The following is a 26,778-nucleotide window of genomic DNA, read 5'->3' as shown; positions in this document are numbered from 1 at the left end:
GGGTGTTTTTGACGCATTCCCTGGTGGAGTTGCCCTCGGAAAAGTGACCCGGTGCCTGGACAGGGTCGTTGTATGGCACCGTACGGCCTGGAACAGGCTGGATTAGCGGGTCTCGGTTAGTGCCGAACTGCTGTCAAAGCGCCAACGCCCAGCGGTCTTGCTAACAACCCTTATCTGGTGGGTCCAGCCCTACATCTGGCACAGTGCAGCTTTCATTGCTTCTTTCTTTAACGTCGTCCCATCCTCATTTTCATGATCACGCATTCTTGCCCAAGTTTGGATGCGATCTTCACGACCATCGATTGAAGGCCTGCCAGTTAATCCTCGAGGCAACGCGTCTAGTGGGAATGTGGGCGACAGCCGAGATGGCAAGGTGACAATGAAGAGGAGGTGCTCTTTCAGCCTTTGTACACTGTACTATATCACCACGCAGCCTGGGACAGGAGTCTAGACAGATCAAGCCTCAAGGTACGTGCCAGGCTCTACTTCTAGAAGCGAAGAGTGGCATCATCAGAAGGATTGCCCCCATATCAGCCACGAGTTATACATGCTAGTTGAGATTGCTGACCAGGTTTTCCGAACCATATCCCGGAGCTACTCGACCGGCCCACCCTCAAACCATGGTGAGCACCGCTTTTACCTGCCGAAACAGTTACTCTGATTGTTCCATAAAACACTATTCCGTCGCCACGGAATACCTGTGGAGATGGGTTGTGCTGGTTCATCGGGGTTCATCGGGGTTCATCTTCTTCCCGCGAAAGGGGGAGATAGCGAGAGGAGCTCAGACTTGTCAGGTAGACCGTCCTCGTAAGCCTTTTCATGTATAAAAAGCAGCAGAAAATCCTCTTTACTCGCAGTTGACAGCCCTTGTATCATTCTCCTCGCTTCGGTAACACATCACATACATACAGCCAACATGTCCAAAACAACAGTTGATCTCTCGCTCGCCACTCGGCCAAGCGATGCCGATGCTGTGTCGGGGTTGATCAAGGATCTCGATGGTCTCAACCAAAATTGGAAGGAAGAAAATGAGGAGACCCGCCTGAAGATGGTTGTCAAGGCCCGGAGTCTTCTCCAGTCTCTCCTGACACCCCGTGAGCAGATGGTGCAGCACACATGGGCTGATGTAAGTGACCGAGTCTCTCCAATCCTCTGGGCTATAATGCTAATCAAAAGAACAAATATAGCCTGGACTTGATGCTGCTTTGATTACAGGTGTCGATGTCGGCCTTTGGAAGCTCATGGTTAAGAATGGCGTTGACGCCGTCCACAAGGTTGACGACCTTGCCAAGTCATTGGGCATGGATCCTCAACTTCTCGGTTAGTGACTTAAATAACTTGACGAACGAAGAAGAATCCGAGCTAACAGTCAAAATTACAGGCCGCCTAATGCGTCACGTCTGCGCCATGGGCCATCTTGTAGAAGTGGCTCAGGATGAGTACAAGCTCACAAACTTTACCAAGTCAATGAGCCTCGATGTCATCGGCGACGGCTACGTTTGCCTGCTTGGTGGCATTGGCCGCAGCCCATTCGAGTTTTACAAGTTCCTTCGCGAGACCAACTGGCGGAACCCCGTCGATGCCGCCCACACAGCCTTCCATGCATCATACAACAGCACCGTGCCAAACTGCATGTTGTATCTCGGGACCATCGGAATGGGTCCTCAGATGAACCACCATATGGGCGGCTACAGGCAGGGTCGCTTGCCATGGCATCACCCCAAGATCTATCCCGTCGAGAAAGAACTGTTCCCTGGTGCCGAGCCCGACGCGCCACTGGTAGTCGACGTTGCCGGCGGTCTCGGCCATGACATTGACGAGTTCAGGAGGAAATACCCCAACCATCCCGGCAAACTGATCCTGCAAGATCTCGCCCCCGTCATCGAGGACGCCAAGGATATTGATCCCTCCATCGAGCGCATGCCTCACGACTTTTTGACCGAACAGCCCATCAAGGGCGCCAGGGCTTACTTCATGCACTCCATCCTCCACGACTGGCCGGATGATGTCTGCCAGAAGATCCTCGCTCGTCTGGCGGAGGCGATGAAGCCCGGCTACAGCAAGCTGCTCATCTTCGAATGCGTGATCCCAAGCACCGGTGCCTATTGGGAAAGCACCGCGGGCGATATGCTGATGATGACGCAGCTTTCGGCTTGCGAGCGAACGGAGGATCAGTGGCACAGCCTCATCGAGGGCAGCGGGTTGGGACTGAAGATTACGAAATTCTGGTCGAGTGGACTTTCGGCGGTTGAGAACGTTATTGAGTGCGAGCTGGCCTAAGGAAGAAGTGTCTGCCTGATAATCATTCAACAAATACTAGAATTCGTAATACCTCCTTTCCACGATCATCATGTTGCTTTCACACGTTTATATCCGTGCGCTTGGTTTTTGGTTTGTCTTCAAGGTTACTCCGCTACGGCCACCTCCGTTAACCCCATCCATCACCAGTCCGGATCCTGGCTTCCGCACAGCTGATGAGATCACGTCAAAGCGCGGGCCGAACACTTCAACTTCCGGCACATATATCCATCACCGATTCACCACTGACGTAGTGGTTTGTGGGTTCCAGTTGTAGACACTGGAAGTTATTGATAGCCGTTGAAGTCGAACATGTAAGAAAGAAATATCAAGTAGAAGTTCGGACTTTTGTGATCACAAAAAACTGTAGTCAACACTACTGCATACATCCCGTTCAACTAAAGCGCCCGAGAACTCCGATAACAGCAAATTGCCCATCTATCTACCTGCCCCATAACCCGACAATCAACAACAACCACCAACATCAACATGGCCGCCTACGAAATCGGAGAGACAATCGTCTACACAGGTGAGTCAGGTCCCACTCACCCAATCACATTATCCATCCCCCTTCCAACATTCCAACATTCCCGTGCCGGTTGAGTCTTGACTCACGCGGAACGACAGTTCCCTTTATTTAGACCGGAACGGCGATGAGGCGCTGGGCATCATTCGGTTAATTGTCGATCCGCTGGACAGGAACGAAGTTTCTTTGTATCAGGTAAGTTTGTATACTTTTGCGCGGGGGGGGGGGGGGGGGGGAGGTTCGTTTGGAAGGCACGTTGTGCTGGGGGCACACACAGAATGAATGAAGCAAATGGAAGCAAATTGAAACGAAAGCTTAACAATGGAACTAACATCTAACAAATGTGTGATCTCTCTCTATACAGATTCAATATGTCGAGACGGGCGAGTACTTGACTGTGGCGGAATCGAGAATATCGGGGGCTAGTGATATCTAGTTCTAGAGGTCTAGGGGACGAATATCTCCTACACAAGATTACAAAAAGCGTTGACACTCTTTCAACAAACAAAATCACCAGAAAGCACATTGACCTCATCATCATCAACTCTCCATCGAATAAATTCCCATCATCCCTTCCCAGTGTCCGACCATACAATCAATGACAAATGACAATGGAAAATGGGATCAAGCATCCGGCGCCAAAAAGTTGCTCAAATAATCCATCTTCCCCACGGGTACGCCCTTCATCCTCAGGATCGCATATGCAGTCTGCACATGAAAGAAGAAATTCGGCACCGCGAACTTGAGCACGTAATGCTGCGGCGTCATGTTGAACACCTTATCCTTGAGCTGGAGATTGATGGTATTGTTCCTGGCGTGCGCCTCGTCGATGGTTTTGCGGTCCACCTTCTTGAGCAGATCAATCGTGTGCTGGCAGCGTTCGATGAGCTGCTCGATGGTGGTCTCATCGTCTTTGAAGGCGGGGCCGTCTTGGCCCGTCAGCCGGTCGATGAACTTCTTGCCCGTGTTGCTGGCGACTTGGACTTGGAAGGTGAGCGGCTTCATGTCCTGGTATAAAGACCAGGACGGCATTTCGGACAGAGAGATGTCGGTTACTTGGGCGTGCTTGGTGGCGGTTACGAGCAGATGCTTGAGGGTGTGCAGGCCCCGGAGGAAGGTGGGGATGGAGACGTCGTAGAGGGAGAGGCATTGGTGCTTGTCTTCGGCCATGATGTTGGTTTGTGGTACGAGGAGATGATGGCTGTGGTGTGCTATGTTGTGTGATGCAGAGGGAGTCTTTTCGATAAAAGTTTGACGGATGCGGTTGTTGACGGCGTGAGTGTGGTCAATGTTCGGTTTGACAATTCAACTGACCGAAACCAACTCACCTCATGCGACGATATGACGCTAGAGCCCCGAGAGCGGCACGGGGTAGATGGGGAAGGAGCTGTAGAATGATGAATGGCACATTTGCGTCATTATGAGTTCACGTTGCGGGCCGGGGAAGGACCGCTCGTCCGTAAATCGTTATTTCCACTTTACGGCTTCAACCCCAACGCCGCACGAACATCGCCGTCAAATGTCATGCTGACCGCCAAACTCCAACAAAATACAATCGCCCGCCAACACGCCTTAAGAAATTACGCTTTGTGATTCTCAACAAATCATGGGTGTTCGAGATGTCAACTCACGACCCCCCACTCCCCTTTCCACCGATCTGAGCGTCGGGAGGTGCGCCGGATCCGGTGCAGAGGAAGCCCGTATTCAATCGCCTCACCGCAAAAGCCGAGCTCCATCTTTGGCTTCCATTGACCAGAGCCAAGTTTTCCAAATGGGAGACAAGGACTTGTCCTCGGAATCTCTGGATAGCATCGAGGCAGCCCCGGGGGCGGCTTTTCATGAGCTCCTGACGGAGCATGTGGCCAGCAGCAGAGCCATGAAGTCTCAACGACGAAAGGAGTGATTTCTCTGGGTCCACTTATGGATGCGATTCTAGCCATACCGTGGAAGGTCGTTGTCCACTGTATTCAGGACGTTTTGGTAATCGAACGGGTGAGTGTCCCTCCTGACAATCGATGGTTTAACTCTGAGCTGAAGCTGACTGGGCTATACCTGGTCGCAGCATCCCAAACGTTGTCGATGAAGACATAGCCATCCGTTAAGATACCCCCGAGAGTTCAAGAGAGGGCTCTAGTTCCCGTAACAGCCGCATCAAACATTTCCTTCGTTGCCTGTGCTTGTCCAGGAGGCTCTGCCTCATATGACGACGTTGGACTTGTGGCCTGTCTGTTGGAGCTCCAGCTGAATCCAGTCTGGGTCCGTGAGGACTGGAGGTTATCATTGGCCCGGATAGATTCAGTTGGACTTCCAAAAGACAGACCACAACTACACCTTCCTTGTGAAGCAGAGCTTGTTGGACAAATACAGGCGACAAAGGAAGCTATTTGGTTGAGGAGATTTTGCGGACACTCAGCGAGGTTGCCTGCGTCCATTTCTGCGAACAACTTCGGAGTTGACATCTATTGGATCGAATCAATCAATTCCGCTGGCGGGAAAAGTTGTATCAACCATCCTGGTCTTTCATCTCCGAAGCTTCACCGACACCGAGGTCTAGACCCAGGTATACATTTCCAATGAGGAAGGTGTGCAAAGCAGGAAGCCGAAATAAGACGATGCGCAACCATTCAACCATCATTTTCCCTCTAACTACTTTTTATTGGCTCGATCACGGACGGGACAGGAGATGTGACCATGCACCCCCTCGGCTCACAGTATCATTCACCCGCATTCCCGGTTAAGGTTCTTACGCATATTAAGCCTATTCTTCTTCGGAGAGTCAGCGTAGCATTTGAAGGACGGGATAGACATGTTCTCATATGTTCAAGTCCTCTTGAAATGGCTTTGTCGGAATCATTTGTGTCCTTCTTACGCCTCGGCCACTTCTATTCTGACGGCAAGCCATGATTGTCTTACCAGTGGAATTTGCGGTACCAGATGATACTGCATCGATGATGTCCAGCTGTTGGCCCACCGCCATAAAGTCTGGATGGTTGGATGCGGGCTCTTGGGGTTTTTGGGCTTGTGTAACACGAAGCTTGAATGATACTGCAGATCCCCGAAAGGGGTCGGGAACACAAAAGTTCCGGATGACAACATCTGAGTTGCCACTCGCAACATCCTGTACCTAATACCTTATGTAACAGTTTCAACTTGAGCACACTACAACTAGTTGACCTTGGAGTAACGCTTCTGCACGACACTTGCCATGTCAGTGCTGGACAAAGATATTTGCTGCATGTCCTCAAGTTATTGAGTGTTTCTCTCCGGAATTCCTTTCGACACCAGCATACCGAGACTCGTGGGGCGTAACAAAGTGACAAGCAGTCAGATCTTGTAGCCGTATGTGGTCTCAGCTAACTCCGTTTGTTTAGACGTCATCGTGTAGTTAGAGTGTAGTTAGAGGCTAGACTTGCTTGGAAGGCCACCTTGGTAGATCACGGAAAGAAAAGGTCTCGAACGAGAATGCAGATGGACAGTTGCAGTTCTTGTTGGAATATCAAAGCCTCCCTGTTAGAGACGTCTAGGCCATCCAAAACATCGTGGACATATTGGGGGGATGGTCTCTAACCACTCAACCTCCCTACTGAGCCCATACCATGTCGAATCGACCTCTCCAGACCCCTCAGGGGTTGAACTTTCGAAGCCAAGACGGATGAATTTCGCGATATTGCTTACCTCTCCGGCCAACATCGTGTAACGCAAGATGTAGTATTCAATACAGCCGAACGTGGTATGAGACTCTCGGTGAAGACTAACAGGCGTGAACATCGAGTGACTTCTAGAGTGCCTAAGCAGAGTTGACGAAAATCCTTAAATAGGCCTTGCCAGTTCCTTCTTCATCTGCTGAGTCCTCGATTATCCCATCTATTATCACCATCAGAGTCTCAAACAAGCCTCAATCTCCATCAGACATAGCATTTCTGCTCATCTCAATCGTCAACCATCAAAGGTACGCCTCCTCAACAATCTAGTCATCCAGTCCAGTCCAGCCCAAATAATCCCAATCCCACTCATCATCATCAACCACTTCAACCTCTCTCAATACCCAAACTAACACCCAAGCCCAATCGCGCCTCACAGATCAATTAATATGCGTCTCGTAACAACCCTCTCCTTCCTCCTCAGCCTCCTCACCGTCGGCACCACCGTCGTTGCCGAAAAGTGTGCCTGCAACGGCGGCACCGACCACTCCAAGACGGCCTGCGACCGCATCGGCGCCAAGTACGGCGTCTACGGCTGCGGCTTCACGGGCTGCTGCGTGAATCCCGGCACGCAGCACAACAAGTTTGTGCAGGCGTGCAAGGATTTGGGGTATGGGTTTAAGAGGTGTGATGATTGCAGTACTTGTTAGTTATGTTCCCTTCAATTAAGAGGGGGAGGGAGAGTGAGAGGGTCGGAGAGGGAGAGGGTCGGAGGGTCTAGTAGTCTATGGTAGGGGTGGGAATGGGGGTGGAAATTGGGGTGGAAATTGGAGGGATGAGATGAGGAATGGGACGAAGGAAGGGAAAGGGGGATGATGGGTGCTGAATGTCGGATGTGATAGTATGCAGCGTGGATAGTGGCTGGAGTGAACAGCAAGAATTGAGAAAATGGAAGTTGCCCGATCAATGCGACTTCGGAAAATGTAGGCAGTTGCTGCGAGCGCGAGGAATGACCCTGCCGTGGAAGCTTCTTGTTCTTGTGTTCTCGTAAGCAGCATGTGGGATTTCTTGGAAACCATCAAGTGCCGTCGTCGCCTCTCCGTTGGTGTTGTCGTCGGCGGGGGAAAGCGTGCTGCATGCATGCAGCGCAAACCACACATTATGCAACACCCGACCCTGGATTTTGTTCACTCACTCTGTTAGCTCACAACAATTATTCCAGTTCTGAAAAATAATGGACTTCGCCGCCTTGCGCAAGCTGTTTTGGTCGCGGTATGTTTTCGCTCTTCAAGTTGTGGTCGTGAACATCTATTGTGGATGATGACCACACCCGCACCCGAATCAGGTTGGGGGTTTTGTAGCTTATAGGCTAAAAGTCAGTGAATGTTAATTATCAAGGAATGATTGATCAGCCGCTTGCCCGGCTAGCTCAATCGGTAGAGCGTGAGACTCTTAAGGAGTTCCTCCGTAATCTCAAGGTTGTGGGTTCGACCCCCACGTCGGGCTCAATTCCCGTCGTTCCAACTTCTTTTTGCAACCTCTTTTAGTGTCCTTCTCTGCTGCGTTTTCTTCCTTTCTTATTTGTTTATTCTTTCCTTTGTTCGCTCAGTGTCTTGTTTCGGACGTGTTTTCTAATAGTTATGTCCTGTATGAACTTGTACGTGGGCAAGTTAGTGTGCTGCTTAGTGGTAGTTTGAACGAGGAACAGTTGTTCACTATCTGTTCGATGATTTTTTTTTCTCTTAGTTGAAAGGGATGTGAAGAGAAGCTTCGAACGAAAGACTGTTTGGGAGTAGGTTTATACGGAATAATTGAACTTTCAATTTTTAAAGCAAGATGGGGGATTGAAATGGGAAGTCGGAGCTGTCAAATGTCACAAAAGAGGATGAGGTCGACAACTAGCGAGAAACATTCAATCACTGTTTTCGGATGATGCCCGGGTGACGATATGAAGTCAAGATCTGAACCCTGCTTTCAACAGGTCCGCTGGCTCAATGGCAGAGCGTCTGACTACGAATCAGGAGGTTCCAGGTTCGACCCCTGGGTGGATCGAGTTGCTTTCACTTTTGTTCGTGAAGCCTTCGAAGTTTTTATTTTTTGCTTCCTATTCTTTCGAGTGCTCCCCAGAAGACACTCCTGTACAAGAAAACCCTAGACTTTGGAAAGTCAATCTTATGTAGCGAATGCTTATTTCCGTTCGTTATTTAAAGCTCTCGCAAGTAATGAAGAGTTTGGTTGTTCGTGGTCTTTGGTATTTTGTGGTTAATTTGTTGATGATGATCTGTTTATCTAGTCTGTGGTGCTCTTTCACTGTCACCTCCCCCCCTCTCCCCTAAAAAAAATAAAAAATTCAGACATATTTCTCTCAGCAGCGTCCTCATAGGCACTAGAGACTGTATGATTAACGAACAATAGCTGATATAAGATCAGAGACAAGAAGAACCAGAGACGACACAAAGAGAATAAGCAAACCAAAACAATGACGACAGGCGAAGGGCAAAAAGAACTCTATGGTTCAAGGGCGAAAAAACGGCGAAAAAGAAAGGATGTTGTTGAACATCGGGAATTGAGCCCGACGTGGGGGTCGAACCCACAACCTTGAGATTAAGAGTCTCACGCTCTACCGATTGAGCTAGCCGGGCGGTGATTAACCGCCTGTGTGTTGTTGGAGTCCGCGCTCGGACCCACTCCTCAAGAAGTCATCGCTAATACTGGCATGGACTTTGAACGATGAGTGAAGCTTTGGAAATTTGACGCCTGACGTGATGCCGCAACACCACTGAGAGCAGACAACCGAGGAAGAAAATAACTGTGGGTTTCTAGAGGTATGCATCTGCGAAAACATCTCTTCTACATGTAAAAAGGCATCGGGATCGGGGTCCAGGACGACGGCGTAGATGTTGAAGTGAAGTGTTTGCCCTCAGAAGATGACGCGATGCAAGACAATTCACAGCGGCTCATGAACAGGGCGTCGAATGAGCGGAAAGCCCTCAAGCTCCTCTTGCAGAATAAACTGGAAGTTGATTGGGAAAAGCCGCACCCGAACCGTCGGGAAGCTGTTACCTGCGCCGAGGTTGCGAATTGTTTGTACCTGCCATGCGTCCATCTTGGTATTGCAGATTTGGAAAGGCATGGCCGCTGCATACTCAGTAGTCGAAACCTGCGACTTCCATATGCACCAAAAAGGGCTCAGTCATGTTTGGAAGTAATGACACTCCGTCTGCAGACTGCAGTAGGTGCATCTTGTGTTCGAGAACCTCGTGGCCAACTTGAAATTTTCCTTGATACCTGACATCTACTCCTCCTCTTGCATGCCACATGTTCTTGGACGCTAGTCAAATATCTGGGATGCGCATCTCAAATCAATGAGTTTCAACTGCATGTTGTCAAGGCCAAAGCCATGCTTCTACTATGGCCGCCACATGCTTGTCAGCTCCAAGAAGACTCCATGCTACAGGCAATGTCCTTCCCCGGATACATATTCACAAACTTGAGGCAAATGGCAGGTATGCTGCTGTTGAGATATCACCACGCTCCAGCAGATCGAAGACATACAAGGTGATGTCTTTTCACTGGGAATCATCTCCTTACGTATTCATCAAGGTTCTACAGCAAGCCGACTGCATTGACAACCGCCATCAAGATTGAAGCACATGTCTGACTGAGGCTTTTGAGACTGCAGCTCCGATAGAAATACCCATCTCATGTCCGCTGCTCGGCGCTCTGCAACATCGGACATGGACGTGGGGAGGGATTTCAATGATGCCTAGGTTGCTACGGGCAGGTCTACGAAGAGGTTATAAATTCTCCCGCCCGGTTTTCTTACCAGCTTTTCTAGTTCCCCCTCTCTCATTCAGTCAAATTATTTGGCATATATAGATATTTTCGTTTTCCCCGTCCTTCTTGGGATCGTTCCTTGCTCAACTCGGGGAGCCGGTCAAGACTTTTTCAACATTCAGATTGACATCCTACACTCACATCTCAAGATGGTGTACTTCAACAGATTTATCAAAAACTCAGTCACAGTTTGGCTCTCCGGGGCGTCGATCCAAGCTGCTTTCGCAGAGGAAGTACAGCCCAGCACAAATGTGCAAATCCTCGTAACCCAAGTGGTGAGTAAACACTCCCTCTTCTTCGGCGATTTCTTCCAACATAGTAGGCCATATTCGTTCCGGCAGTAGTGCAGTAAAGAAAGCTCTTCTATCTCTAGCCCAAGGCGTTTTGGCCACCACAAAAAGACTTCTGTCACTGTGCTACTGCCTGAACGAACACGCCCTTTAGACACATCAATACCCTACCTGCTCAATACTAAGTCCAGTTGCACACATAGGTCCCAACCAATACTAGCGGTGTCACCGGAGTTGCGGTGTCTTTTCCTGCCGCTTCAACGACTTCCACCAACACCAACAGCAGCACCAGCGTCAACAGCGAAGAAAATTATGAGGCCGAAGTCACCAGCCTCTACACCACCACGCTCACCTTCACCTCTACAGAGACCGGTACAACGACGATCGAGTCTTCCGTGTCCCGCTCCCTCGCGTCCTCCTCCTCAGAGTCCTCTCTTCCGCTGCAGTCGGAAGTAGAGTCATCCACAACGGCAACGGCAACGGCAACGACTTCAACAGCTGCACACGGAGAACATCGCTTGAACCCAAGCGTATGGAATTCCCATCACTCCAAATCAAGCGCTTGGAGTTCCCTTCACTCCAAAAAGCCAAAGTCCACGAAGACCACAGCCGAGCCTTCCCCAACGCCCTCCAGAGATCATCACCGAGGTGACTCCGCCGATCATAAGGACGGAGTTCATAACGAGGGAGGGCACAGCATGGAGATGCCCGGCATGGCGGTTGCTTTTTCTGCGGTAGTGGCAATTCTTGTTCAAGCGGCGATGGCGCTTCATATTTTGGACGAGGAAGAAGAAGAAGAAGAAGAGGAGGAGGAGGAGGAGGAGGAGGAGGAGGAGGACGTGGAATGGGAAGAGTAAGAGTAAGAGTAAGAGTAAGAGTAAGAGTAAGAGTAAGAGTAAGAGGAAAATTAGAGAAGCCAACTTGTTATGTGGAACTACCTACCCTCGAGAGCTACCTTACCTTCACTTTGTTCGTAGGGCACTACTCCTGCCCTAGTTTGTTTGTACATACCTGACCGAAGTTCGTCATCACACCCAGATTGGGTCACTCATGGTTGATATATAATACAGACCGCAAAAAATCCGGGGGATACGGTTTGAGAGTTGTGACAAAAGCAAGCAGAAACTGCAAGCATACCGTACTGCTCGAAAATGTGTTTTTTTTTACCTATGCTCAGAAAAGATAGTGAGTGAGTTAGCTACAGAGCCCGGAGCAGTGTAAATTCGATTCTTCTGATTCTACGTCTTTCCTCCTTACCTACATAGTAAAGACACCGAGCTGGAGGGTCCTGGGGGCATTCAGAATTACGGTCTTGTATAGAATCACTGGTGGGCATGAATGTTCCAGTATGTTTGTGCACCACATCTGCTTTTCAGGGTTGCTTTTCAGGGTTGCTTTTCAGGGTTGCTTTTCAGGGTTATGCTAGAAGAGGTCAGTCAAACTGTAACGTGTCCCCCGGATTTTTTCGGTAGCATCATACAAATACATGAAAATTGCGTATGATTTGGGAATCCCACTCTTATCTATCTATCGTACACTAACATGGTCATGGTCTTCCTTGCCTGTAGTCGACTTTCACAGGTGTAAGTAAGTGTCTATCTACCCGACTTCTAGATTAAAGTTGTTTGGAACTTTTGTGAGAAGATTCTGGGCGTTTGCTGCCCAGACCGCTAGTCCTTTGCCCTGCAGGCACCCTCTTTGACAGCGGTCCTGGCACTTCCCAGAATCCCCTCGTTTGCAGACCTTCTTCCTCTTTGTATCGTCAGCTCTATATAGCTGGCGATCCCTTCCAGCCTCAGTTAGCTGGATCCCTCCATCTAAATCATTCCCATCATTCGTGATCCATCTCATAACTTTTCCTGCCCAAATCTGGTTGGGGCTTCCCTCCTGTGTATAAATGATCAAACATATTCCTGAGAACAAGTGTCCTAATTGCTGCCTTCTTTCCCACATCTGCTTTTCCGGCTCTTTTTCCATTTTAACTTTTTACTTGTACAAGCCCAAATCTCAGGCACTTCACTTCACTTCCCTTTCTGCCCAGCCTACCTACACTTTACATGCATAGTCTACCATAGGCAGCAAGCACCAAATCAGCCCTGACTCCTGACTCCTGACTGATCCCTCTCTCTAAAACTCGGGACTAACACCCCCAAACTTGCCCCCGTCCTCCTCCGCATCCTTATACTCATCCGACAACTGACTGATCAGGTCCTCCAGTCTGGGCTTAAACGGCCACTTCATCCACTGCTCCAGCAAATCCTCATACTGCCACGCGCTCATCCCGCGCACGGTAATCTCCGTGGTGCCGGGGAAGGGAACGCCGCCCTTATCGGGGTCAACGAAGCTTTCACACCTGGGGTACACGTACTCGGCGGCTCCCGGAGCTAGGCGATCAAGGACTTTGCTCATGGGCGAGTTGGTGTAGATCATGATGCTGCGCATCAACACGTCGGCCATGTCACCCGACCGGTCAGAGTTGGGGCCCATGGAGCGCAGGACCCTGTGCGCGGCCTTGGGCTGGATGTCGAGCAGGGAGAGCGGGACGTGCGGGAAGAACTCGTCCTTGTTGACGACGAGCGGCTCGACGGCGCGGCGGTCCCAGAGCATGGACTTCTGGTTCCACAGGTGCTGGTTGTCGCGCTGGACGAACCAGTCGCCGTTGGCGGTCGTGCCCATGTTGAGAAAGTTCTTTTCCCAGGCCTTGTAGCGGCTCATGATCTCGGCCAGGACCTTTTCGTTGTCGCCGCCCGCGGCCTTGGCGGCGCGCCAGTCCTCCACGAGCTGCGTGAAGGCCTCCATCTCCTTGTGGTTGATCTGGAACCGCCGGTTGGCGGAGCCGATCTGGATGCGCATGCGCACCATCAGCTTGTGCTCGTCGGAGCCCACCTCCATCTTGCCTTTCTCAAAGTCCCGCTCGAGCTTGTCGAGCTCGTCCTGGTGCCGGAAGTCGTACGTGAGGGGAGCCTCGCCGGCGGCGACCACCTCGTCGGGGTTTTCCGAGATCTCGCGCAGCAGCCAGGTTTCCCGCCCGGGAGGCGTCTTGATCCCGGCCGCGCGCATGCGTTGGAGCGTTTCCAGCGCGCTGCTGCGGTCAATGTTCACGTCGCGCATGAACCAGAGACGCTTCGACGGGTCGATGTCCGAGTAGTCGGGCCCGGCCACGTGGGTGATGGATTCGCAGTTGAGCTCGGCGTCGACGGCCACGCGGCGGCGGCGCTGAGCCATTTTCGGGAGAATGGCGGCCTTGTCCTCGTCGTCGAGCCAGAGGAGCATGCGGACTAGACCGTATTTCTGGAAGAGAGCGCCGCTGCGGATGGCGTGGTTGAACTGGTACAGGATCATGGCCGTGGCGCTCGCGAAGCTTGCGTATTTTCTCTTGGGGTAGGAGCCGAGGTTGGCGGTGACCAGGAGGGTGTCGTTGCGCTCGGGCACGTCGTCGGCGGTGTATTGGTGCTCTTTCTGGTGCGGCAGGTACTCGGGCGTGAGCACCGATAACAGCTCTGCCCAGATGACACCGTCCTTGGCGATCAGTTTGGTACCATCTCGCTCGAGCAGCGGTTCAAGCATGGGTTTGTATAAGTCGGCGTCCGGTTCGAGCAGCAGGTGCGTGCGAGGCTTGAGCAGGTCGTTCAGCTTGGTGCTCCAGACGCCCGCTCCAGGGTTTAGATCGATGAGGTCGCAGCCCTCGTGGCGCTTCAAGGTGGGCTTTATGTACTCGAGGATATCGTCCACCATCTTCTCGCTGGTAACATGGACTCGGGTTCGGTCGTATTTCCTGAGGTGTGGAAGCGACTGCCCCCTGGAGGAGGAGCGCCCATAATCGAGCCAGCTCCAAAGCTCTGTGTCGAATAGTTGTTCTTGCACGGGGTCAACACAAGGTCGCAGCATGCTTTGTTCATCGCTTCTCGAGATCTTGGCTGGTTTTAATGACGTCTTCTTCTTCTTGGTCGTTGTTTTCTTCGCTGCTTCGTCTTCTTCTGTTGTTGGCCTCCTTCTTGCTGGCTTCGCGAATGCGACCCCATTTGGATTTTTGGGATCATACTTGCTCAGCCGTGGCTTTTTTTTCTTGGGCTTCTCTTCAATCTCTTTTCCATCCTCGGCTTTTACATCCTCGGCAGTAGTTTCCGGAACCTCCACCTTCTCCTTGGTCCGCCCCCGTTGTTTGGGCTCTTTTTCATCCTCAGTAGCTTCAGAAACCACCTTCTTTGGCCGCCCCCGTGCCTTTTTCGGTGTCGCGGTTTCTTCAGTTGTGACTTTGCCGGCTGCTTGGAGAATTCCCATGGCTTCAATCATCATCTGGCCAGCCGCAGACTTCCCCCTGGCTTCGAGAGCCTGTGTTGTCCGGTATGCCCTTCGTGTGTGCCATTGTTGTGCGCAGGGGTTGGTCGATAGGCAAACGGCACTTCGGGATGTGGCGGTTGTTGTGATTATGGATGATAAACATGGCGCCTGGCCTAGGCCGAAGTTGCGACGCACAGCATTGTTGCGCACTGTGGAGAGCATCGAATTCGAATGTAGACGGGATAGGGCGGCGGCGGGGTGTAGTCGAGCTGATTCGATAAGTATTTTGGCGATTGTATAGAACCGAGGATAAAAAAGGAGGGAGGAGGAGGAGGAGGAGGAGGAGACAGACGGTGGGATGGCGCTGCCGTACTCCTGTGTGGTGCTGACTTTTGGTTATTGATGATGTTGATACTGGATGTGTACAAGTACTTGAATTGACCCCAACTTTGAGTTCACTTTGCCCATGCAACAAGCTGCAACAATTATTTCTGCCACTGTACACCGCCTACCTATTAAGGCTTATCGCGGCACAACGTCACATTCATGCAGGTCCAGTTGCTTAGCGGATTGCTCTTATCGCAATTTCGCAGCGCAAATCCGTGAGTACCTCTACGGCCACGTCCATTTCTGTGTTGCTCGAGGGCATGTGGTATCGGGTATTTTAAAAACAAAGCGATGGATGATGGTGACTGCTTGATGATTACTTAATTATCTTATCACTGACAATCAACGTACAAAAACAACATCAATATAAAGGAAAAGGGGTAATAGTGGTAGTAGTAACAATGCTGCCCGTCCCCAAACCGTGTGTTTAAACCCAAACCGACCGACCCATGGCCAAACCACAGATAATAATGATCGAAAACGAAGAGAAAATAACAATGGACCAATAAATCTTTCTTCTCCACGCCTCTACTTGCTACGTCTTCTTACTCCAACGCCACTTACTCCCTTGTCCCTGATGAAGATGGTCCAGAGCCAGCGCAACCAACATCTAATACAATATGCATCCATATCCTAGTATTAGAGGTAACAGCTTTAAAACACCTTAATCTTGTCCTTGACCTTGAACATGACTATGACTGGCTCACACGCTAAAGGAAAACCTCGGCTACGCGAACGATCTAGGATCAGCCCTTTCGCCGTTGCCCAATCCAGTGAGACCACTACTCGTGCCGGAACTCTGAGCGCTCTCCCGCTTCCTCCTCTTCTCCCTCTCCAGATTCTCTCTCAGGGCCAGGTTCTCCGACTCGCTCGTGTTGATCCTCTTGAGCGCCTCGTTACGGTCCAAGATTCTCCCTTCCCTTTCGGCTTTGAGCTTGTACTCCAGGTCTCTCAACCTCAGCATCCATTTGTTGTCTGCGCTTGTTGTCCCTCCTGTTTGGCTTCCACCTCCGGCTTGGAGGTACATGCCAGGTGTGGCAGCAGGGTTGTTGGTACTAGCGTTCGACCCCGGACCGGAAGGAGGAGCGACTCCCCTTTCGGCTGACGTTTGTTGAATCCCCCCACCTCCACCACCGGGGCCAGTGTAGGAGGCTTGGGATTGCACTTGGGGGTGATTCTGCTGGTGCTGGTACTGTTGATGACTTTGTTGCGACTGGTTACTTTGTGCCCGAGACAGGGGCCGTTGGGAGTTTCCCGACAGTAAACCATCGTCCGTGTGCCCGTCCATGTCGTTGATCATGGACCTGCGACTGCTACTCGCTGATCGCTGCGGTACGGCAATGGAACTCGGCCTGCTGCTGCCGGGGCCTTTTCTGGTATCTACTTGACTGTGAATAGACATTCTGTCACTGGGCATTCGTTCCCTGTCCCTTGGCCCTACTGACGGCAGTGGACTGGGGCTCTGTTGGTGACGATCTGATCCTCCTCCTCGAGAAGACTGTGCAGCGGCGTACGCGGCTCTAGCGCGCACTTCGGCTGCTGTTCGGAGAGTGTGATTTTCCACCTTGAGCTGCCTGTAGGCTTCTTCCAGTCGGGCCAACCTGCCCTGGGCTTCAGCGGCCGTCAGGACGCCGTTGCCCGTGGTGCCGGCTGCAATGCTGTTGCGCACAATGTGCTCCAGACGATCCATCTTTTTGGCTCGCATCTCCAGGTGGCTCTCTAGCGCCTGGTATTCTCTCCACAGGTCACGCTCCACTGATTTCACCTTGGTCTGGAAGCTGCTGACCATGGTCTCCAGAGTCTTCACCGCAGCCAAGAGGTTCTTGCTGAACCCAGGGAACATGGTAGCGACCGACTCCAGACTAGGCAGAGCGCGACCATTGATGAGACTATTGTCGTGAGCCCAGTCGCTACCGCACAGACTGGATAGCCTGGTCCAGAGGTTGAGCAGCAGAGTGTTGCGTTCGGTGAGCTGTTCTTTGTAGGTAGCCTCGAGCTGAGCGATGCGCTTCTTGTCTTGGGCTTTGCCATTTTCCAGCTCCGCAATGCGCGCGTCTGATTGAGACAGTGTGCGCGTAACATGATGGTGCGTCTTCTGGAACGTCTCAAACTGATTCTTGGTGTTCCGATGAGCTTGGCGCTCTTTGTCGAGCATCTCGCCAACCTTGCGGGATTCGAGAGCATGGGATTCAAGAAGAGCGTCACGCTGCTTGATGATGCGGTCCTTTTCAGCCAGTGATGCCTTGGTGGTGTCAAGGTCGCGGACGGCCTTTTCGAGGTCCATTTGGAGCTTGGCGATAGACTATCATGCTTGTCAGTTTTGCATCCAGGTTGCAACGCAGTTACAGGGCAGCTTACCTTGAGAAGGCTAGACCTGGTGCCATTCAGGTCACCTAAAGCCTCGCGAAGGTTATTCTCGAGCTCGAGTAGCCGCTCCTTCCACTCCGTAGCCTCGACCTCTCTGCTGGTCAGGCTCTTGCGCAGTCGTCGGGCTTCGTCCTTGGCCGCTGTTGCTTCCTTGTTGAGCTCGTTGATGAACTGCTGTACCTCCTCCTTCTCCCTGTTTGCGACAATCTCCCGTTGTCTCCTCTCCTGGGCCAGGCGGTTCTCGAGCTCTCTGACTCTGTCCTTCTCATCACGCATACCTTGCTCGGAATTTGCCAGTGCCGCTTCCAGATCACCAATCCGGATCTTGTCGTTCTCCTGTTCTTCCCGCAAGAACGCAATCTCCCCTTGGCTTGACTCTTGCTGGACTGATAGACGGTTGGCTTTGTCGTTGGCCTCGAGAAGCTTGAATTCGAGTTCCTCTAGTTCTCTGTTGGCGTCGTTAAGCTCTTGCTCAAGCGTCTGTATCCGTTTGTGCTTGGCTTCCTGCTCATCCTCCAGGCGAACAAGGGCGTCGCTCATCTTGCGCATCTCCTCCTGCAAGGCATCGAAATTCTCGTTACGATCGTTCAGATCAAGTTGGAGGCGCTCAATCTCGGCACTACGGAGATCCGATTCACCCTCCAGCGCATCGATCTCCTCCTGGGCTTCTTTGCGCAGAGCTTCGAACTCCTGCTCAAGGTTCGCGTGTTCTTGAAGGGCCTCGTCACGCTCAGTCTGCAGGCTAACAAGATCCTGCATCGCTGCCTCGATCTCATCTTGCAGAGTATTAGCATGCTCTTCGGCCTGCTTCTTCGCTTCGCAGAGCATCTCAAAGTCTTCCATGCAGGCCGCCAACTCACGCTCCAGATCCTGGTTCTGAAGCCGGAGTTCGTTGTTCTTGTCCCGCATCTGAGAAATCTTATTCTCGAGCTCTTCACGGTCGGCGTCGTCCAGTCCCGTCATACCGGTTCTGCCGCTAGCTCTCGAGTGTGATCTCTCGTGGACACCGGCGCGGGATGCCGACCTCTCCAAGAGGCTGTCGATAGTAGACGGCGCAGGGCCTCCGCGACGCTGTGCCATCTTCAAATCCTCGATTTCTTGGTAGAGACGTTCCTTCTCGCGGTTTCGGGATGTTAGCATCGAGGTTTGTGCGCCCACTTCACGACGAAGCTCGGCGTTTTCATGGCGCAGCTGTTCGCTTTCCCGACGAAGTTCTTCAATCAGAGTGGCAGCCGAGCTTGCAACGTCCTGATCAGCAGAAAACGAAGTCGTAGGCCGACTGGAAGCGCTCCCTTGATCACGGGATCTTCGGCTGAGGTAAGACATGTTGGAACCTTGCTGTTGCTGCTGGTATTGCCCATTGCCGTTCGGTTGCATTGCCATTTCCTGCTTGAGGCGGAAGATTTCTTCGCGCAGCCTTCGGTTATCCTCGTCACTCTGCTCCCTCCTCGCCGTCTCTTGCTCGAGCAGATCCTTGTAAACATCGGCCTCTTCTTGTCGATCGAGGTCTCCGCCAAACCTCTCGCCCGTCTTTTCGCTGAGGGTCCGAACCATTTCCACCATACGTCTCTTTTCCGCCTCTTTATGGAGATTTTCATTCCGCAGCCTTTCGATCTCGACGATGTGCTCCTCTAATTGCTCCCTGAGGTACATCAACTCTTCCTGCACCTCTTGATTATAGGCAGCACTCTCCTCATCTGACTGATCGCTGCGGGCAGTGCCTGGTCGCTCATCCTCGTCCTTGACTTGTTTCTCCAACTCCTTGACCCTTTTCCTTAGCATCTTGTTGTCCCTTTGCAACACGGCCAGCCCAGTTTTGAGCTCCACGTTCTCCGAGATCATCTCCTTAATACCCTCTTCAGATAGCTTATCCAGGCGATCACTTAGAAACATGACCTTGAGCTTCAAGTCAAAATTTTCTTTGCTCAACCGCTCAATGGTGCTACTTTGCTCTTTCAAAGTCAAGCTCTTTCCGCCAGCCCGGGTTGTCACCGCCGAAGCGCCTAGCTTTCCGGGACTCTTAAGATCGGCGAGGCTAAGGGGTTTCAGCGGCGTCGTCAGTCCTGTCTTCGCCCTGTACTCTTTCGCCAGAGACTCGGGCACCTGCACATCTCTAACATGCCGGGCGAGAACTGTGTCAGATGGCGCAGCAAGAGGAGGTGGTGTTTTGCGGGCTTTGGGTGTTTGTACCCCATCATCTTCTTGGTCCCGTAGCTGGCGCATGACCGCTGGCTCCGGGGATATCGCATTGTAAGCTTCGTCAAGAGGAGTAAGTCCGGAAATGGGACCAGAGGGATCAGGGTCTTCGTAGCCACTAGCAAAGCTGCCCAGGCTGATGGTCCTCGTGAGCCCATTCGTATCTCCCGGCCTTTCCGTCGAAGAAGACGCACCGCCGGAGTGCAGCGCGTAGTCTGTTCCCATACCAATCGTATGATCACTGTCGGGATCTAGATCACTAGTATAAGATGATACGGAATCACGCTGTCCATTTTGGCCTCTCTTAAGGTACTTGGGGCGGTTGGGAAGCTCGCCTCTGTCTTGTTGCGGAGACTGCTGGTTCTTTGTCTGATTCTGCTCTGGAGCCTGTTTTCTGACATGCAACTGCTTGGAGGGGTGCTCGGGGGTCGGTTCCGGTGTCTGTTCCGGGGTCATCTTTTCTTTACCGAGAGTTTTTCTAGCGTTCTGGGTGGAGGGCACCTGCTGCGGGTTCTTGTTGTTCCCGGGGGTCGACCTTGGTTTGGTGGGAGTTTCGTGCCAATAATCAGACTCGTCGGACTCGTCATGGTGCTCTTGCTCGTGGGACGACCCATTTCCGTCATGGTCGTCAACTTGTCTGTCTTGACTTGGTTGCGAAACAGCGCGAGGTGTCGCCCTCGTTGGGGGAGACGGAGAGAAGGATTCTAGAGCCGAAGTCGTGTTACTTGTCATGGATGTATCCGCAACATGTTGCTCATGTTGCTCATGTGCCTCATTCGGCTCATCCTCTCCACTCTGGCTCTCTTCCTCGCCTCCACCCTCTTCCTCTTCGTAGTTGGACCTCTGCATGGTGGTCTCGTCGGCCTCCTTGGCTGTGACTACACGCATTTTGTTGCTGTTTTGGGGGAGATGTTGTGTGTCGTCCTCGGAGTCATTCTCGGACTCGTAGCTCGACTGTTGCGTGTTTCTGGGTGTTTGTAATCGTGCGTCGGCATGCGCTGGTGGGGGTGGCGGAGGAGTCGCAGGTGCAGCGGTCGCTTTCGGCCCGGCTGGTGCAGCTTGCCTGGACGCGGAGTCGAAGAGGTCATAGGTATCGTCGACGCCTCTCTCTGATGTCGGGAAAGGAGAAATAGGGGCGGAAAAGCTAGACTCGATCTCGTTTAGGTGCTGGTGGACGGCGATTTCGGCTTGTGAATCGGACTGCCTCAACTCTATGCTCGGTCCTTCCAAGTAGCTGGTTTCGGGTACTGCTAAGAGAGAGGAAGCTGAGTGGGCAGGAAGCAGTGGCCGTATTTCATCGGGTCTTAGCGATGTACCTGGACTCGTAGTTGAGGTCGCAGGCGAGGGATAGGGGCGGTTGTTGTTGTTGTTACTGCCAGTAGTTCGCGTCGAAGGTTGGGAATCGGCGTTGCTGTCGGGATTTGTCCCTGTGGATGGCCGCGACCGTCGGCCTCCTCGCTCCTGGACTTCTTCCTCCATGGTCATCACCTCAGTCCTCAGCTACCTCCCCGTATGCTCCCGGCCTGGGTCTCAGCCAGCCCTAGAGGTAGGGTGACGGTGTTGGATCGCGGTGGGCAAAGCGCAATTGCGCTGCGGTTGTTTTAAGGGGCTCCTCCCGTATCCCCCGTATCCGCGTCGATCGCCGTGCTGTCGTCTTAGGGGTTGTCCCCGTACTGATTGATGATCGCGTGGTCTCGGAGTCGAGGTATTAGAGGACTACATTCGCGATTATGAAGTCAGAATTAGTAGAATGTAAGGTGCCGAGTATGTCGAGGCGTCATAATTCGTAGCTAGTACACTAGTGTAGAAGGTAGAAGGGGAAAGAGATGTTCGAGAAGTCCAAATTCCGTATCACTATCCGGCAATCTGTGGTCTTTTTTGGGGATAGTAGGCGTTTGTCGAGTGGAGAGATTGGACTGTAGGTCATGTACCTGGAAATATTAGATTGGCAAGTACCATGCCCCGAGCTGGTGGTGGCTGTCGACGGGAGGTTGACCTCTAGAGAAAGGTACCAACCAGCCCCGATGGGCAGGGGTTGGTAAGGGGGTTGCAGTAGATTGCCCAGGGACTGTAACTGCCGGTATGGAGGTTCTGAGAAGACGGGACCTGGGAGCTGGGACCGGTTTCTGTCGGTGGTACGGTTCAAGTTGTTGATGAAAAGGTACTTGTGATTGTCCGTGCAGCCACAAGCTCAGCTCAGCGGGAGATGATGATCTGGAGTCAGTGTGACGGACGGGGTTCACGCGCTCCCGTCGCGTGGTTGGCCCGTGCGCTCCACCCAACCCATGGGGTCATGACCCGAATTCCATACAGAATAAAGACCCCATGAAGTCCTGAGAATGTCATAACTGATAACCATTCGTATTCCGTATGGGGTGAACCTTGGATCATTCAAAAGGCCAAACTGAGGCGACAACAGCTAGCTATAATGGCATGGACTGTCGGCACTCAGTCTTTGAGCATTTGAGCCCTATTCAACTACCCACAAGTTCTTTTTCTGTTCGCTTTGCCGTGAATCACGACGGGTGGTACCGTTGGGGACATCCATGCTTGGTTGCTAGGAGAACCAAGCAGACGGTTTTCTTCTGGCGAATAGCATCCCGTGCCGTCTTGATACTTTTACTGGATTCGGATGGGGTCAGAGATGGGAAATGTTTCGTTTCATCCACCAACTTCGAATGAGCCAACTTTTGCCGCTATCTCGACTTCCCGCTGTTCTTTGAGATATACACCTCGATTCGTCTTGAACCCCAAGAGACCTTCTCCAACTTACATATCTGTCTGTCAAGATACCTTGACGAAGGGCTCGGGCAGACACTATCGTGTCCCGGCGTATTCTTCCTCGGCTTCACAGTTCAGGTTGGCATTACCATACTGGCGGAGCTCCACAACAACCAGCTAGGCCTGGCTTCGAATGTCCGTCCTTGGGACTCAGCTAGGCACAGCCATAGTTGGTTGAACCTCGACAACACCAAGCTAAAATCGCCTTGAGATCTTAGAGGATCACACAAAAAAGCATTAACGACAGTGAGCGGGAAAAGGTAGAAGAGCAGCTCGAAAATTCAGAACAGTCTGTGGTGAAGGAGTACTCGTCAGACCTTGAATCGTTTGTCTGGCCTACAAACCAGGAGGCAGGTCGAGCACCGACGAAGAAAAGTCTCCTCCGAGACGAAGCCCATGATGGAATGAAGGACGTTCTTCTGGCGATATAAAACAACTCACACATTAGTCGTCAACCTGTACTGTAATGATCTTGTGGATTGATCCAAGCCCTCGTTTTGCCGATGTTTGACCGATATTGGAGGCGGAAACTGAGACCAAGCCGAAAGCAATATCCAGGAGCGTCGGAGGAACTGCCGTTAAAGGACAGCGAGCTTCCCCCGAGCCTTCCTGGGTCGTCCCTCTGGTGAAGTTATGTCCCGCACAGCAACGTCAGCAGTCGTAGGATGCCAAAGGTTGCTCCTGATGCCTGGTCTTACCACCGGCCATTATATATTCGGTTCATCTGATCATCTGATAAAGAATGATGAAAAACATCGGACAAATTCCATCTCGTGTTACGCGACTATCGCAGCCCCCAAGATTCTAGATAAGCGATAGGCATACTTTGAGCAGTGAGATAGGTGTAACGTAAGCACGTCCGCTACCGCATGAGCGCTTCCGACAAAGGAACTACCGATCTCGCACTAACAAAACCACCCACCAAAATGGAGACGACACTCGGGCTTTTGCCGGTTTCCGCCCGCTGTCGTCCATGTTCACAAAGATGCTGCATCCTGGGGATTTGTTGAAACTATCATCTGACAGACCGGGGTATGGCGGTCAATTAGATTCGTATGCTACCGTGAGTCACAGAAACTAACAAGAATGGAGAATCGAAGTTTGAAAGTTTTCCAGAAGTTCAGATGACCTCCACTCCGGCCTGTGGAAGCCCATGGGACGATGGGGTCCTCGATATCACTGGATGCCCCTCAGCGTCTGAACAGAACTTCAACCACCCACCTCAAAATGATCCCTTGCAAGTTGCAATCAATCGCCGGCTGCCACAGCCCACAACATCAAGGTGAATGACAAAGCTCGCTTCGAATGGAATCTCTTTCTGTCAAACAAGCGTGCCCCTCCACACCTGTGATCACCATCTCCTCGTCGGCCGTCCATCAAGGGGGGGCCATCAAGGTCCTCTTATTGGCGGCCTTGACACATAGCACAGTCCACCGTACGTAATACTGAATGCTACCTTCTCATCTTTCATCGCCAGATGCCCAGATCTACACAGTACTCTTTCGGCTCGGCGATGCTAAGACACAAGATGCCAGGGTATTGTCGGATACTACCGGTGATAGCCGTCATTCCCAGAGAAAAGAAGTCTTGGGGACTCCATCTCTCCTCGGGCGGGATACGCCAGACATGGCAGGACAAAGTGTTCCGTGGTCCGTGATCCGGATCCGTTCACACCGTAACAAGCACCGGGGCATGAGCGGCGAGAGCCAGGCATCTTGAACCTTCCTTGTTGGGATGATGGAGAGAGGGTGAGGAGGAAGGTAGGTAAATATGTCATGGGCTGCGGGTTGGAGAAAAAAGCAGAATCTCTTTTCGCTTTGTCTTTTCTCTCCCTTCTTTATCCTCTCTCCTCAACAACTTTCTCGTTTTCTTCATAACACAACATACCTACTAGCCTTCTTCCAGCAATATCGGCCGGCCTTGTAGGATCTCAGCTCTTTGGTTGCATCGACACTAGCTTCTAGCCCTCTTCTACCCCCACTGCTACCCTACCTCGGCACCATTCCTTTCTCGCTGATGTCTCCCTCCCGCCTCGATAACCAAGCAGCGGCTTATATAGCTGCTCCCTCGTCCACAAAGGCGCCAATGGTCCAAGAACTACCTTCTCCCATAGGCTCCAACAAGACTTTTGGCATGTCTTCCCCAATCGAATCCAAGTTCCTTTCCCACCCCGAGGACCTCGGCATTGTCGCCGTAGGCTTCTCCGGCGGCCAGGTATGTTCAAGTACTCTTTTCTTCTGTCGAGTTTGGCATCCATTGACATGACCCCAAAAAATAACAGTGCAAGCCTGGTGTCGACGCAGCCCCCTCCGCCCTTATCGAGTCCGGCCTCCTCACCCAGCTCCGCGAAGAGCTCGGCTACAAGCTGCACGGCGATGACGAAGTGCACCTCTACACGGACCTCGTCCCCAAGGAGGACCCGCCCTACCGCAACATGAAGAACCCGCGCGCCGTCTCCAACGTGACCAAGCGCATTGCCGAGCAGGTCTACTCGCACGCCAAGGAGGGACGTCTGGTCCTCACTCTCGGCGGCGACCACAGCATTGCCATTGGCACCATTGCCGGCTCGGCCAAGGCCATCAGGGAGCGCCTCGGACGCGAGATCGCCGTGATCTGGGTCGATGCCCACGCCGATATCAACACCCCCGAGACCAGTGGCAGCGGTAACATCCACGGCATGCCCGTCAGCTTCGTCACCGGTCTGGCGCGCGAGGAGAAGGAGGACTTCTTTGGCTGGTTGAAGCCCGATAATCTCCTCAGTGTCAAGAAGCTGGTCTACATTGGTCTTCGCGATGTCGACCCCGGTGAGAAGCGCATCCTGAGGGAGAACGGCATCAAGGCGTTCAGCATGCACGACATTGACAAGTAAGTTTTACCCCTGGGGACTCATCGGATGGAATGTTTCCTAGCGCATCGTGCTAACCACCATGCTTTCGTCCAGGCACGGAATCGGTCGTGTCATGGAGATGGCCCTCGGCCACATCGGCAACGATACCCCCATCCACCTTTCGTTCGACGTCGATGCGCTCGATCCCATGTGGGCTCCCTCCACGGGCACCCCGGTCCGCGGCGGTCTCACCCTCCGCGAGGGCGACTTCATCTGCGAGTGCGTGCACGAGACGGGCAGCCTTGTCGCCGTCGATCTTGTCGAGGTCAACCCTACCTTGGCGGCTCCCAACGACGTCGGCGCACACGAGACTGTTCGCGCTGGTTGCTCCTTGGTTAGATGCGCTCTCGGCGAAAGCCTTCTATGAGTGTCGTCCCAAAAGGATGTGATGACAGCAATGCAATATCCCTACGAGGCGACGAAGAAGGGAAGCCCAATGACGATGGGGACCCAGTACAGGACGACGAGGCCGCAGCAATGGCGGCGTTTTTTTATACATGATATGACATTAACAGGACAAATAACGGCAGCATAATGATGTCTCCTATAGATATGGGATGGGACGTCAGGTGTTTTAGGATACCATTGGGAGGAAATATTTTTGTCATGGCTTCATCTTTTTCTTCTATTATTTTTTCTTTTATTTTTCTCAAGAGTTAGCTTGCACTCAGACGTCGGCTTTCTTGTGTGGGGCCTGGTCTTTGGAGATCAGGGCCCGGGGATATGATGTCTATATCATACACCCAAACCAACCAACCTTGAAGCGCAATGGAACTTTATTTTGCGCTTCCACTTTGCTTGCTCCTGTTCCTTTCATTGTTGCTTCTCTGGAAACCATATGCCATTTTCTTGCGTCCCAATACCTACCGGCATGTACCCAGGTTTTTCGGACATTTTTGACAGAAAGGAAGCCTGCATTGACATCAGGCCGCAAATGACGATGACATCTCGGACTCTCTCATCCGGTGCCCGACAGGCATCGTCACCGCAGTGGCCTTGCGCCGAAACACCAACGCAACACCAATTAGGTATGTGCAGTGAGAAGAGGTAACGAGCACCTCAGTCTCGATATCGGTTCACAGTTGAGGTTATCGTCAGTTCCTGCAATGGCGCGTCATCTTACTGTTTCAGAGAGTGTGCTGTGTGTGGTCGCTCGTTATCGATAACAATGTCCTCCATTCAGAGCCATGCCAAGGAAGCCTCTTTAAGCGCCAAGATGACCGTTCCCGTCCGCTGTCACTGGCGCTCACTGCCGCTGTTCCGAAACGAACGTTGGAGTCCATGACA

General features: G+C 52.2%; 8 protein-coding genes and 3 non-coding genes across 11 annotated transcripts; 7 read left to right on the top strand and 4 right to left on the bottom strand.

Moving 5' to 3' along the window:
• Positions 1–735: 735 nt before the first annotated feature.
• On the top strand, positions 736–2,331 carry SMAC4_03563 (uncharacterized protein). The gene is made up of 3 exons (XM_003351210.2): positions 736–1,126; positions 1,188–1,320; positions 1,382–2,331. The coding sequence occupies exons 1-3, from the start codon at positions 917–919 to the stop codon at positions 2,278–2,280; spliced, it is 1,242 nt and encodes a 413-aa protein (XP_003351258.1). The 5' UTR covers positions 736–916; the 3' UTR covers positions 2,281–2,331.
• A 1,117-nt stretch (positions 2,332–3,448) lies between these two features.
• On the bottom strand, positions 3,449–3,994 carry SMAC4_03562 (uncharacterized protein; the record flags this gene model as incomplete). Its single annotated transcript, XM_003351209.1, has 1 exon — positions 3,449–3,994. One exon carries the CDS (start codon positions 3,992–3,994, stop codon positions 3,449–3,451), a length of 546 nt encoding a protein of 181 aa, XP_003351257.1.
• A 436-nt stretch (positions 3,995–4,430) lies between these two features.
• SMAC4_14002 (uncharacterized protein) lies at positions 4,431–4,727 on the top strand (the record flags this gene model as incomplete). Its single annotated transcript, XM_066091728.1, has 1 exon — positions 4,431–4,727. One exon carries the CDS (start codon positions 4,431–4,433, stop codon positions 4,725–4,727), a length of 297 nt encoding a protein of 98 aa, XP_065947527.1.
• Positions 4,728–6,904: 2,177 nt separating this feature from the next.
• Positions 6,905–7,394, top strand: SMAC4_03561 (uncharacterized protein). Its single transcript, XM_003351208.3, has one exon. It carries the CDS (start codon positions 6,915–6,917, stop codon positions 7,173–7,175), a length of 261 nt encoding a protein of 86 aa, XP_003351256.2. The 5' UTR covers positions 6,905–6,914; the 3' UTR covers positions 7,176–7,394.
• Positions 7,395–7,883: 489 nt separating this feature from the next.
• On the top strand, positions 7,884–7,971 carry SMAC4_14001. The gene is given in 2 exon segments: positions 7,884–7,920; positions 7,936–7,971. It is a non-coding gene; the product is annotated as a tRNA-Lys (tRNA).
• Positions 7,972–8,445: 474 nt separating this feature from the next.
• SMAC4_14000 lies at positions 8,446–8,517 on the top strand. The gene has a single exon. It is a non-coding gene; the product is annotated as a tRNA-Arg (tRNA).
• Positions 8,518–9,034: 517 nt separating this feature from the next.
• Positions 9,035–9,107, bottom strand: SMAC4_13999. Its single transcript has one exon. It is a non-coding gene; the product is annotated as a tRNA-Lys (tRNA).
• Positions 9,108–10,432: 1,325 nt separating this feature from the next.
• On the top strand, positions 10,433–11,449 carry SMAC4_03560 (uncharacterized protein; the record flags this gene model as incomplete). The annotated part of the gene is made up of 2 exons (XM_003351207.2): positions 10,433–10,577; positions 10,796–11,449. The coding sequence occupies exons 1-2, from the start codon at positions 10,452–10,454 to the stop codon at positions 11,447–11,449; spliced, it is 780 nt and encodes a 259-aa protein (XP_003351255.1). The 5' UTR covers positions 10,433–10,451.
• A 1,270-nt stretch (positions 11,450–12,719) lies between these two features.
• SMAC4_03559 (uncharacterized protein) lies at positions 12,720–15,095 on the bottom strand (the record flags this gene model as incomplete). Its single annotated transcript, XM_003351206.1, has 1 exon — positions 12,720–15,095. The coding sequence occupies one exon, from the start codon at positions 15,093–15,095 to the stop codon at positions 12,720–12,722; it is 2,376 nt and encodes a 791-aa protein (XP_003351254.1).
• A 416-nt stretch (positions 15,096–15,511) lies between these two features.
• On the bottom strand, positions 15,512–21,991 carry SMAC4_03557 (uncharacterized protein). The gene is made up of 2 exons (XM_024655428.2): positions 17,619–21,991; positions 15,512–17,562 (listed from the first exon to the last, which is right to left on the bottom strand). Exons 1-2 carry the CDS (start codon positions 21,306–21,308, stop codon positions 15,988–15,990), a joined length of 5,265 nt encoding a protein of 1,754 aa, XP_024511316.2. The 5' UTR covers positions 21,309–21,991; the 3' UTR covers positions 15,512–15,987.
• A 2,284-nt stretch (positions 21,992–24,275) lies between these two features.
• Positions 24,276–26,687, top strand: SMAC4_03556 (uncharacterized protein). Its single transcript, XM_003351204.3, has 3 exons — positions 24,276–24,818; positions 24,886–25,469; positions 25,546–26,687. Exons 1-3 carry the CDS (start codon positions 24,621–24,623, stop codon positions 25,856–25,858), a joined length of 1,095 nt encoding a protein of 364 aa, XP_003351252.2. The 5' UTR covers positions 24,276–24,620; the 3' UTR covers positions 25,859–26,687.
• The last annotated feature ends 91 nt before the right edge of the window (positions 26,688–26,778 follow it).

This window comes from Sordaria macrospora, chromosome 6 (genome assembly GCF_033870435.1).
Source record: "Sordaria macrospora chromosome 6, complete sequence".
NCBI classification, from domain to species: Eukaryota; Fungi; Ascomycota; class Sordariomycetes; order Sordariales; family Sordariaceae; genus Sordaria; species Sordaria macrospora.
Note: the sequence above shows the minus strand (reverse complement) of the source record. Positions and strands in the feature narration are given on the sequence as shown.

What these genes read in the sequence shown, in the direction of transcription:
- SMAC4_03563 (XM_003351210.2), top strand. Translation starts at nt 917, where the DNA reads ATGTCCAAAACAACAGTTGATCTCTCGCTCGCCACTCGGCCAAGCGAT. An exon ending in TGCAGCACACATGGGCTGAT is followed by an intron (nt 1,127 to 1,187) that starts GTAAGTGACCGA and finishes GAACAAATATAG; the next exon opens with CCTGGACTTGATGCTGCTTT. An exon ending in CATGGATCCTCAACTTCTCG is followed by an intron (nt 1,321 to 1,381) that starts GTTAGTGACTTA and finishes TCAAAATTACAG; the next exon opens with GCCGCCTAATGCGTCACGTC.
- SMAC4_03557 (XM_024655428.2), bottom strand. Translation starts at nt 21,308, where the DNA reads ATGACCATGGAGGAAGAAGTCCAGGAGCGAGGAGGCCGACGGTCGCGG. An exon ending in CCAGGTCTAGCCTTCTCAAG is followed by an intron (nt 17,563 to 17,618) that starts GTAAGCTGCCCT and finishes CAAGCATGATAG; the next exon opens with TCTATCGCCAAGCTCCAAAT.
- SMAC4_03556 (XM_003351204.3), top strand. Translation starts at nt 24,621, where the DNA reads ATGTCTCCCTCCCGCCTCGATAACCAAGCAGCGGCTTATATAGCTGCT. An exon ending in TAGGCTTCTCCGGCGGCCAG is followed by an intron (nt 24,819 to 24,885) that starts GTATGTTCAAGT and finishes AAAAAATAACAG; the next exon opens with TGCAAGCCTGGTGTCGACGC. An exon ending in AGCATGCACGACATTGACAA is followed by an intron (nt 25,470 to 25,545) that starts GTAAGTTTTACC and finishes GCTTTCGTCCAG; the next exon opens with GCACGGAATCGGTCGTGTCA.
- SMAC4_03561 (XM_003351208.3), top strand. Translation starts at nt 6,915, where the DNA reads ATGCGTCTCGTAACAACCCTCTCCTTCCTCCTCAGCCTCCTCACCGTC.